This window comes from Aythya marila, assembly GCF_965140915.1.
Source record: "Aythya marila genome assembly, chromosome: 3".
Classification (NCBI taxonomy): domain Eukaryota; kingdom Metazoa; phylum Chordata; class Aves; order Anseriformes; family Anatidae; genus Aythya; species Aythya marila.
Genome location: NC_139044.1, coordinates 7,444,428 through 7,456,458, shown reverse-complemented (window position 1 = coordinate 7,456,458; position 12,031 = coordinate 7,444,428). Strand labels below are relative to the sequence as shown.

Sequence of the window (12,031 nt, the reverse complement as noted above, 5' to 3'; positions counted from 1 at the left end):
AAGTCCCTATTATAATTTTTTTTCCTTTTAAAAATAAAGTAATATCATTGTGTATTTCATTAAAAAAGTAAAATTTGAGGATATGCTTTCATAATATTACTTGATGTTTTAAAAGGTGCTAGTTTGACAGTGAGGAACAAACCTATGCTTTATTCAAGTCAAAAAATTAGCTCACAGTAATGAGGTTGATACAATTTAAGACTTTCAAGTTTGGCTTTTTTTTTTTAATTTATTCTGGAATTACACAAATATTTTGTGAAAAAATGTGCATAACAGAGTTAACACAGTTTTGAGAAGCATCTCCTTGATAAGTTTTCTGCCACAAACAAGAATAGCTAGTACCAAAATAATCAGTGATTAAAAAACATTTTTAAGCATATGCTAAATATACAGAAATTCCACATTTTTTATTAGATTACAAGACATGGTACATCTTACCCAGTGGGCATTTTCTGTCTGAGATGATATTATGAAAGACAAAAAAAGGCAGGTAAAGCATAAACTGGCCATGGAGTGAAATAACCAGCAAAAATAGTATGACTTCCAAACAAGCTATTTTAATTGATACTTGGAAGAGTTTACCACTTCTTTAACATTGTTGCCTATTTAGTAAGCATACATGTATATTTAAAATGCTTTGAACTTGTAGCTGATAGGAGGGAAAAGCATGTTATCGATGGAAGATCTGTGAAAACTGCTGTAATACTGACTTTCATAAATCTTAAGTGATCTGTTCACATTAATTTAAAATCCTTTTCAAAGACCGGTCATTTTCTAAAGCAGTTAATCTTTGTCTCACAGTAATCTTGTCTTTGCTAATTTGTCTGATACCTAAGGTTATTCATGATTCAGCTGGTGGAGACCGATAATGATAAACCCAGCATTATTCCTGAAAGAGTGGCAACACACTTGTGTAAGGCCCTGAATGCAATTGCTTCACCATCTGTTACTTTTCCATGACAGATCTTCTGACAGGGTAACAAATCAGCAGCCCGTGATGCAGGAAGACTGGACTATGGCATGTTTTGTTGGCTTCTATTTTTTTTTTTTTTTTTTTTAATTGTATGGGATCAGTGAATGAATCTTTCTGATCTCCTTCTTCCGAGTCCTTGGCCATGAAAGATCTAAATCTATGGAATAATATAAAGATCTCACTGCCCTTCTCAGTAGCAATATTTACCACCATGGAATAGTTAGGTTGCCAGTTTTTAGTAATAAGGCAGAACTTACAATTTTTTTAATTTTTATTTTTTTCTATTGCAGACAGAGAGGGCTGCTGGATCCCCAAAAGATGTAGCTAACTGGTCATAGTATGGGGGAGTAGTCATATCTAACTTTACCATCCTATTTTTTTGCCATAACTATAAACTGTTTGTCTGCCTCCCCAAAAGAGACAGTGTAGAGAAACGGGTATCTCCCACAGGCCATTCAAATATGGTCTTGTGAGGTGCAGTAATCACTCTTAAGGTGGAACTCTTTTTTCATTTACAATGTAAAAAAAAATTAAGTCTGGTCTAGTTTAGACTAGACAGCTAACTGTTTTACAGCTAGCATTAGGTGAGTAGAATGAAGAGTATCATTGATGGGTAAAGTTGTTTCTATTTTTTGTTTTTAAAACATTCTTATAGCCAGTGAAACCAATAGGAGCTTCTGAAAAAAAAAGGATTGCTTTGTGAAAACTGTTTCTTGTTGTACAAGGTATTCAGTGCATGTCTTCATATTTGTCTTAAATATTTGTGGGTTGTACTTCCACTAGTTTACAGTTCATATTTTCACAATTGGTTCTTGCAGAGACATGACAGAGGTAGTACATATTAAAGACCGAAAAGAAGTAATCCATGAAATGAAATTTTCACCAGATGGCTCTTACCTTGCTGTGGGTTCAAACGATGGTCCAGTGGATATCTATGCGGTTGCTCAGCGATACAAAAAAATAGGAGAATGCAACAAATCTTCTAGTTTTATTACTCACATTGACTGGTCTGTGGATAGTAAATTCTTGCAAACCAACGATGGTGCAGGAGACAGACTGTTCTACAAGATGCCTTGTAAGTTTACAAGTATGCATGTGGTATGAACAAACAAACTTCAGTGTTGGTTTGAAGAGAACAACAAAAATATGACATACGCAGTACATCTGCAAGCAGAGCTGCTTGACTGGAACTTACATAAATACTGTAGTTCATTTTTAAAATCAGCATTCACAGTATATACCCACCTTCAGTTTTGGTTAAGTAAAAACTGTCTGCATTGTAGGGCAAGATTTATATTCACATCACCAGGAGAAAAAAAAAAAAAGTACCAAATGTACTTACACACTATTTTTTTTTTTTTTGGGACCTCAACTGTAGTAATATATATATACCCTGTACAATTTCCTTGCAATCCAACTTGTCACTTCTGAGGGTGAGCGGGTTGGAATTAGATGACCTTTAAGGTCCCTTCCAACCCAAACCTTTCTATGATTTTATGATTCTGTGATTGTCCTGTAAAAATATTTGTAATTCATCTATAACAGTATGATAAATGATTTCTTATAATTCATAATTGAGAATGCTTTCTAATATTTAGATAAAAGTGTCAGCAGAAGAGAGCCTTAGGAGTAAGATTTTGTTCTCATCTGACCTACTTTGGCAACCCTCTTGTGTAGGGAATCTAAATCATATTTTTCTTATCCAAACTTATTTGGAGGTTAATTACAAATTTAGCTGACAGGCTCCTATCTTCTGGCTCCTAGCAAATACTCAGTTTCAGTCAAAATCTGAATTTCCATTGACGCTGGTTTGAAATAATATCGCCATCAAAAGTAATCAAAGTGTTGTTTAAGCCTTATTTCATTATCATTACTGTGATAATTTAAATTTGGACAGTTCAGATCAAGTTGGATTCACTTAAAGTTTCCAAACTTGCATCTTCCCTTTACTTTTCTCTCTGTGGACTTTAAGAAATTACGGTGTTTCTGATGACATTAATGAGTAGCACATAGATAAACTCTCAGGCATATTAAATTAAGTAAATCCATTGCATATTTAGAATGAATCTGCAACTGTGTTTGATAAACATTTGGATTAAAAAGCCTGGAGTAGTCTAACCAAGAAAATCTGGTTAGACTGGGATGTGTATCTCTAATAGCTTTGTGTCATTCAAGAATTGAAGTTAAAGGTGCTTTCTATATTTAGCCGTTATGAAAACGAAACAAAAAGCTAAAATTAGTTATCTTCCAATAGTGCCTGTAAATTTCCTAAGGCCTACCTAAATAAGCTTGGGTCAAATGCTGAATCTAAACCTGACCCTGTTCAAATTTCACAGCAGTTCTGTCAAATTTTAAAATAAGATTCTGGTTTCTTTTTAGTTGACGTCTCTTGAAATGTTTTAATATATCTAAAGAAAATGTTCAATTTTGCTTGTTCTATAGAATTGCTAAATTGATAATTCCAACTATTCTTTTTTTTTTTTTTTGTAATAATGCTTTTTCTTGCACAGTACTTTGCTTTTCAGCATGATGCTACGGTCACTTTCTGTTCTTTGTTGCTGTTATATTAATATTGATACTAAAAATAACATTACTTACTTCATGAAACAGACAATGAACATATTCATCGGCTACTTATTTCCCCAGTTGTGCTCATTCTTCTAGTACATGCAAAATATTAAAAATATTTCCTTATATAAATAGTGCTCAAATTTATCACGAAGTCAGAGTATATCTAGTCAACTGCAAAGTAGTCTCTGTAAATGAAAAGTACCACAAGTACCACAAAGTACCACAAAATGATTGACTGAGCAAATATTCAAATTTTAAGTATACTCATTTAAAGAAAATGGAGAATCTTTGTAATTTATTGATGTTAAAAAAAACTAATACAAAGAAGAATATACAGATAAATGTACTGAAGGAAATGCTATTTACTGAAAAACAAATGATTAAACAGAATATTCACTTCTGTATTTTCAGCTGGGAAGCATCTAACTAGCAAAGATGAGATCAAAGGAATTCATTGGGCCTCATGGACCTGTGTGATAGGATCTGAAGTAAATGGTATTTGGCCAAAATATACAAACATTACAGACGTCAACTCTGTGGATGGAAACTACAATAGCTCAGTGTTAGTGACTGGAGATGATTTTGGACTGGTTAAGTTGTTCAGATTTCCATGCCTAAAGAAAGGTAAGACAGTATTTTGTATTTCTGAAGAATGTGATGTTTGTTTAATACCGTATCAGTGTATTTTCTGAGAGACTTTAAATTCAGGTGTATAACTCAAGTTAGTGTGAATACAATTCACATTAGTATTATTGGAAATAATTATGAGATTTTAACCCGCTTTGTATCTAGCAATTTCCTGCCAATGCGTATGTACTTGTTCAGAATATCTAGTTTAGCATGTGCTTACACTAATACTATATTGTCATCCAAATTTATGCCAGTAATAATTTCAGAAACCAGTAGGGCTTCACTGTCTATTAGTATGTGTCAGCGTAGCTCTGTATGAGCTATTTACTTCATATTTGTAGTAGACTCTGTATTTTTTAACATAGGTTGTTTCCTCATTAATTGCACTGTACCACACATAAAGCCAATAAAACTAAATATAATAACCTTTTGGCTTTCTATGATCTTCAGTGTTTAAGTTGATATTATATAAGTTTTATTTTTTGATAGTGCATTTGAATAAATGTATGTAGTTTATTTTTATAATTCATACGAGTATTAATGTCCATAAAGCTGAAAATTTAACCCTATCTGTAGCTACTACCTCCTGCCAAGATTTAAGTATTTTTCTGAAAACTGAAGTGACCATATTGTTATTTTATAACATTTATTTTATATTAAAATTATAATTAGCATCACAATATCAAAACAGACATTTAAGTATTTTTTGTAGCTTTCTTTTCAGTTTCAGTTGGAAAGCCTGCCTTCATTAGTTACCATATTAATTTTGTTTTTCTTCTTACATATTAACAGTTCTATTTTTCACTTTAGGAGCTAAATTTAGAAAATATGTTGGTCATTCAGCACATGTAACCAATGTCCGATGGTCCCATGACTTTCAGTGGGTTTTAAGTACAGGAGGTGCTGATCACTCTGTCTTTCAGTGGCGATTTATCCCTGAAGGGATAACAAATGGCATCCTCGAAACAGCTCCACAAGGTAAAAGTGATCTCTTCTAAATTATTTATTAAATAGAATAACAGAGAATGCAGCAATTTTGCAAAAGCTTTTATTGAATTAGCAGAAAACATTTTTTTTATTGCAATTCCATGGAATGACATCGACTCAGTATGTCTGGGACAGTTTTACTTCTTACAGGCAACCATTTCTTTCTGCAGTCTGCTATGTTGTATGTTTAGGAATACACAAGTAGTATTTGCCAAAGCGTATAAAAAAACAGCTTAGATGGAGATAACTAGATCAAATTCAGTTTTCAGAATTAGCCATCTAACTTGCCTTCAGAAGCCTGACTGCACACATTGAGTTACTTACATTTGCAATGCAAATTCACGCTTTTATTATATGTGATAGATTTTCTTGCTATATCCATGATATTTAAAATATTTTACAAAAGCCATACAAACTATGGCAGTTGCTGAAAATTTGATTGCCCTCAACACAAGGGCAAAAATTCACTCTACCTAAGTAATTGGTAAAATGCTTATGTTATAGCAAATCTTTTTATACACAGAAAGTGATCACACTGAAAGATTTTATTTACCATTTCTGTATGTATTAACTCCAGTGCCTGTTAAGAACACATTTTTTAAGATGATGGAAATGTACTAGTAACTACTTAGTTATTCTTTTTCCCTCTGCCACCATCCCGTCCCAGGCATTGAAACAGGAGAAACAGAAATGAAACCTGATGCACTCAGTCAGCCCATATGATTTTTACAAGCTGCTTATTTTTCCAAAGTTGTTGAATACTAGTTTGCATATAGTCTAAATTATAATAAAAACGTCACATACTATTTCCTTGTAATTAGATGTCTGTTATATATGAATTATTTTTTATGCAGAGGGTGGCATTGATTCCTACAGTGAAGAGTCAGATTCAGATTTATCTGATGTGCCCGAGTTAGATTCTGACATTGAACAGGAAGCTCAAATCAACTATGATCGCCAGGTGAGTAGAAATTAATACGTTGTGCCAATTGCCTGACAAGTTATCATGAGTATTCAGTAAAGATGAGTAAAAGAAGCTTGGAGCTAATTCAAGAGCCTACTGTAAGAAGATTATTTTGACAGTATTCTGCTGATTATGCAATAAATATAAATAAAATCAGTTTATTTATCTGTGGATGAGAATTTGAAAGGGTTGGAAGAAAAAAACATTGATGTATATATTGAAATAAGAAAATATCTTATAGAGCACAAAGTTAAACATTTAGTGAGAGCTTATCACTACTCCCATTCCTATGATGTGTGCTAATGAAGACAGTTCAAATCAGATTCAGAAATGTAATTTGTAAAATAGAGATGATGGAGTTTTCCTATGACTTCTGCATATTCAAAGCAGAATAATCCTCTTAATGATTATGAAGCCTGTACAATACATTTATTTATGACAGATTATTTTTATTACCAATGACAAAATGTCCAAGAATTAAAATCTCTCTAGTTTATGAGAACAAAGTAAAACCAGTCTTTACTGATCACTTAATACACTGAATTTTCTTTCTGTTTTCAATACAACTACTTAGATAAATTAAAATAGATTGCTTCCATGCAGGAGAAAAACAAATCAAATGAGCAGTCTTTTCTGCATTGATTTTTTTCAGGAACTGTAGTATGACGTTCCACTCTTTAACCTGATCTTTCGATGTTGATTTATAACACACGTTCTATTATTTTAATTAAAATTTAAAAAATTGTAATGAGTATTCCTTTAGCTTTGATTTTTAAAGTGTTTGGAATTCTGTTAAATTTTAATTGAACTTTATAGAATGATTTATCCTGGCTCATGTTCTGTCTGTGCATGAAACTGATTCTGCTTTGGCCAGTGTCATTAAATATTATTTAGAATCCTGTTGATTACTTTCCTTAACAGGAGAAACAAATAAGAGTTTGGAATTGTCTGATTCAGATCCACTTATTTGCAAAGTTGAAACAACGTACTGTTTCTATATAAAAACCTATTTCATTAACACAGTTGAACAAAAATGTTGCATCTTCACTTCAGATATCAAGTTCTACTCAGTGAACAACAGAAAAACAAAACTCACTGTTCTTTATCTCTTGCGATCATGCTCCAAGTGCTTCTCTTACGTTCTCGATGGACTCCTGTTGATCTCTCTCCTGATTTGTCAACTTCTGAGTTTGCCATTGCAAGTCTTTTCCACAGAGAAATGCAGTTCTTTTCACTCGACCTCAGTCCTTAATGAAAATGTTCTGTTACATAGCTTAGTTTCTTCCTGTTTTTATATGAGCTCCGTGTTTTGAATAGTGGCTTCTATACCTTAAAAATGTCATAACAATTTCTATTCATCTTGAATAAATGATGTCTCCCAATACCCTTCAGCTCTGATAAAGGCCTGACCATGTACCCCAATTGATCCAGACTTGGATCTTGGGTCTTGGCTTGATTTAGGGCCTCCTACATCACATTTACCAGTGTCTGGCAACCACTGGGCTGTGGCTTTGTGAGCTCTGGCAGTCAGTTATGGTAGCTGTCCCTGGTTACTGTCTCCAGACCATATTCTGACTTGCTGACTCAATGTGTCAGCTTGATCTTGGATCTGCATTGTCACTGTAGGCTTGTCTGGTGATCAGGAGTCTTGGCTGAATTTACTAAGTGCTTCGTAAACACTGATCTTTTTATCAGTCTGTGACGTCGGAGGGTGCTATTATCTTTGTTTTGAAGACAAGGAAACATTCATACCAAATGGTTTGCTTGCTCTCCTGATTTTGGCTTCCATTTTAAAATACTTGGGACCTGATTTTTCAGGAGTCATTATCATTGTGAGTAGACTATTAATTATCGCCTTGACATGTTACCTTATCAATTTAAATGGTGAAAGGTCAAAATTTCCACAGACCAGAACTAGAATCTCAGACTAAGTGCCCAAAGCGTGCAAAATACACAACGAGCTTCCTGTTTGTTTGAGTGACTTCATGGCTGCATGTAGCTGCTCTCTAGAGCGCTGATAGGGTCACCCTCTAACATTCTAGACTTTAGGAAAAGGGCTATCTTTTGTCTTTTCACCACACTTTCTAGATCCTGTATTATGTGATGTAGGTCCTTCAGACAGCAGCTTATTCTACCTGTTTATTATAGAGATCTGTTTTGCTTGCCAAGTGAAGCAGAGGTTTATCAAATTTTCTCTCCGCCATTTCATTTACTCCAAGTCTGTCTGGAGTGCTTGTTCCAGCCTCCTCCACCTCCTCCTGATTCTCCCTCTGAATTCAAATCAGACATCATCCTCCTCCACACTGTCTATGTGTCAAAAAGGACGTCTGGAATTAAAACCTGAAAATGGAAAAAATAGTTTTAGGCAGTTAAACTGTAATATTTCACACAGGCTAATGTATGACAAAGCTAGAAGCAACTTAAAATAGGATTTATACAGGAAATGTGAGACAACATCAAGCATATAAGCTGCACTTAGAAGAAAATCACTCTTTAGAGGAAATAATTTACAAAAGCACATAGAGACTTAAAAACATGGATCTTATTTTGAGAAGTGGATTTGTTCTTCTTTTTTAAAAAATTTGTGGCTGAAGCAGTGTAAAGACTTCTGTGTATTCAGATGCATTAGAAAATGATACTCCTGGTATTCTTTTTCATTGGCAGCATTCACTGAGGAGGTAAATGGATGAGAACACTGAGGACAAAATACATTTCATATGAGTGACAGACAAAATGTGTTAAGGTTCTATTTAGCTACCATATCAAAAACTCATCTCAAGTTATATGAACGTTGTTCTTGTAAATATCCAGTACTCTATCTCTGCAGTCACATACGTTTCTGTGGAGTTGAAATTTTCATTGTCCTTTTGGGGGAAGAGAAAAAAAAAAAAAGGCAAACAAAAAAAGAAATGTAGGGACAGAAAACAAACAATAAGGGTGTATGTCAGCATTATAATGGATTTTGTTTAGTGCCACAGCTTTCAAGAGGCTTCAGACATCTTCAGCATCCTCAAAGAATGTCACAATTTCTGAAAAATGTAGATGCATGGTAATTTGTGACTTTAGTTTTGTCTATAGGGCTGTAATTCTGCTTCACGATTCTGGACACAATGGCAAATCACTTAAGTGCTGTTGGTTTGTGTGTATTTCACCATAATCCCTAGCTAGAATTAGTTCATTATGTCCAGCTTTGACTGTGTACACTGAAATACATATGAAGTTAAAAAGACACTTAGAGACTTAAAAAGTGTTTGTCAGTATTTTAAATCCTTTTCATTAAGTGGCATCTTGTAGAAAAAGTACGTTCTTATGATGCTACTCCAGAGTGATGTTCTGAACCCCTCATGTGTCAGGGCACATTAAATGTTTTCCTATCTGGAAAACATTTATTATTATCAGAAGTTCTGTAGGGATGGATAATGACTTGCTCTTCATTGTAACTGGTGAACATCACATTAACAGTATATCAAGTTGTAATACTTGCTTGAAACAGTGACTTTCTTGTATATATATAAATATTCAGAAAACTAGAGCTGTGCAATTAACTTTAACAATTATTATTCAGGTTTACAAAGAAGATCTACCTCAGCTGAAACAACAAAGTAAAGAGAAAAACCATTCTGTGCCCTTCCTTAAAAGAGAGCGAGCACCTGAGGACAGTTTAAAATTGCAGTTTATACATGGGTAGAGTAATATTTAATCATACTTTTTTGTTGTTTTCTTTTTTTTTTTTCTGATTGTGAAAACAGCCTTACAATTTCAATCAATTCATGTCAGAGCATTTAGCAAAGTATTTTTCAGTGCTTAATCATAATTAATTTATTTTTCATTACTCCGGGGAATTTTTAGAATATCAGCCATAGATTTGCTTCTTTCAGTTGCATTTATTAAGGAACAAGATAAGGTTATAATGCTATAGCCATATAATAAATAATACCTTAGCATTGCATTTTACAGAATTACCTTTTAAATAGCTACTGACTACACCTTATGTTTTCTGGAGCAAAGATTCTTTGTTGATTGTGATTGTCATGATTTCTAAAAATGCCTGATAGATTTATGCTTGAACCCAAGTTCTTGTAAAACTTACCTGAATATAATTTTATATGCATTACATATTATTTCTGTGAAATCAGTGTTAATTTAGGAGCTAGGTGAAAAGTAAACCATGAATGCCTACTTTTGGTGGGTTCTCTCTGCCTGCGTGCTGTGTTTTTTTTTGAGCCAGCAAGGCATATACCCCAGCTGTACCCTTTTCAAGTTAATGCACAGATTATTTGCACAATTTGTTACATAAAGTACCAGGATATTTTTCAAACAAAATCTAACTTGTTTTGTATTTACCTCAGTTACAGGGGCTATGACTGTCGAAATAACTTGTTCTACACACAGACTGGAGAAGTAGTGTATCATATTGCTGCTGTAGCTGTTGTATATAATAGACAACAACACACTCAAAGGCTGTATCTTGGTCATGATGATGACATCCTCAGCCTATGCATTCACCCAGTGAAAGACTATGTTGCTACTGGACAGGTAGGTATTTAGAAGAGATAATTTTGCGAAAACATGGAAATAAATATCTTTTCCAATTCATAATTAGAAAAAATGTGTTTTTTTTTTTTTTTTTATAATTATTTTATTTTCACTTTGAACCTCTGCCTTCATCTGTAAAGTGCTGGAACTGCATTCTATCCACATGCTGGCTGTTCTTGATGCTTCCTTAGTCAGTCTCAGTCTTTATCATTCACAAGCCTTACTCAGATATTTTATGTAGGTCACTCTACTGATACCTGATAGATTTTTCCAAAAAAGCCAATATTTTTAAATGAAAATACATGGGAATGGCAAGAGTAAGGGAAGAAGACACAGCAGTTAAAAGTAGTCATGGGTGCAGTTTCTCAGTATAGCAAATGCCTTAGTTGTAGCAATATTATAAGGCTGTTTATAGACATCAGAAGACACTTGAATCTTAAACAATTTTGAAAAATGCAGGCTTTGAAATGAAAAATTAAGATTTCTTACTGATATAGAGTGACAGAAAAAATGTTTAGAAATGTTTAAGCAGAAGCTGGCCAGCAGCTGTTTAAGACGGAATACTGGAGAAACAAATGCAGTGGACTTCATTATGAATTAGCAATGAAGATGTGAAAGTTCAAAGGAAGATACTGGAAAGATTTTAGTGAAAATGATGAAATGGCAATTTGAGTGGAAAAGTGTCTGCAGTGGAAGCCAGCACTGCTATTATTATTAATCAAGATAATGGATTAGATTTGGTGATTTCACTGCAGAGAAAAATCAGGTGCTGTACACTTTCTTTGCAAATAAGTTGCAAGATTTAGATTTAGACTCAGAATAGCTGTATGGGGCAAGATGATGGGCATCTGAATAAAAAGGGATGCTCGCAATCTGAGAGGTAAAGTAGCTGACATTGTGTTGGTGAGAACTGGAGGTAGGACAGATAAGCTAAAAGAGCTTGACTGAGGATGTTAAATTTAAATTGATAGCTGGAATTCCATTAAGAAATACTAGAAGGAAAGAAGATTGTTCAGAAAATTCAGAAAATTTTGTTACACGAACTACAGGAAGGTGAGATTTCAAGGCTAGTGGCCTAGATGGGCCTTTGGGACGAAGGAAGCCCAGAAGCATAAGGGCATAGCATTGTAAGCAAGAAGGTTCTATTTTTTCTGGGAAGGTAGAAATAAGATTGCAAGAGTATGGGTGGGTGAGAGATTTCAGACTCTTGCAGAATTTTACAGAACGTGAAATACAGATATGTGCTAGGGAGAAAGGGACTTCCCTCAGACAGAATGAAATAGGTCAAATATTTTTTTGTTCTTTGGATGCCAGGGGGACTGAAAAACACCCATACTTATCAGTGCCTTTCCAAGCTCACTTTTTCATGT

General features: G+C 34.0%; 1 protein-coding gene across 2 annotated transcripts in view; it reads left to right on the top strand.

The window, feature by feature from the left end:
• EML6 (EMAP like 6) overlaps window positions 1-12,031 on the top strand; it is a gene marked incomplete at its 5' end in the record, with an annotated part of 125,500 nt that overhangs the window by 65,722 nt on the left and 47,747 nt on the right. For both annotated transcript variants that reach the window (XM_082758240.1, XM_082758241.1), the window contains 6 exons: window positions 1,792-2,048; window positions 3,956-4,168; window positions 4,985-5,152; window positions 6,016-6,122; window positions 9,691-9,809; window positions 10,475-10,661. In XM_082758240.1, coding sequence (XP_082614366.1) covers window positions 1,792-2,048; window positions 3,956-4,168; window positions 4,985-5,152; window positions 6,016-6,122; window positions 9,691-9,809; window positions 10,475-10,661 — 1,051 coding nt within the window. The remainder of the gene's footprint in view (window positions 1-1,791; window positions 2,049-3,955; window positions 4,169-4,984; window positions 5,153-6,015; window positions 6,123-9,690; window positions 9,810-10,474; window positions 10,662-12,031) is intronic.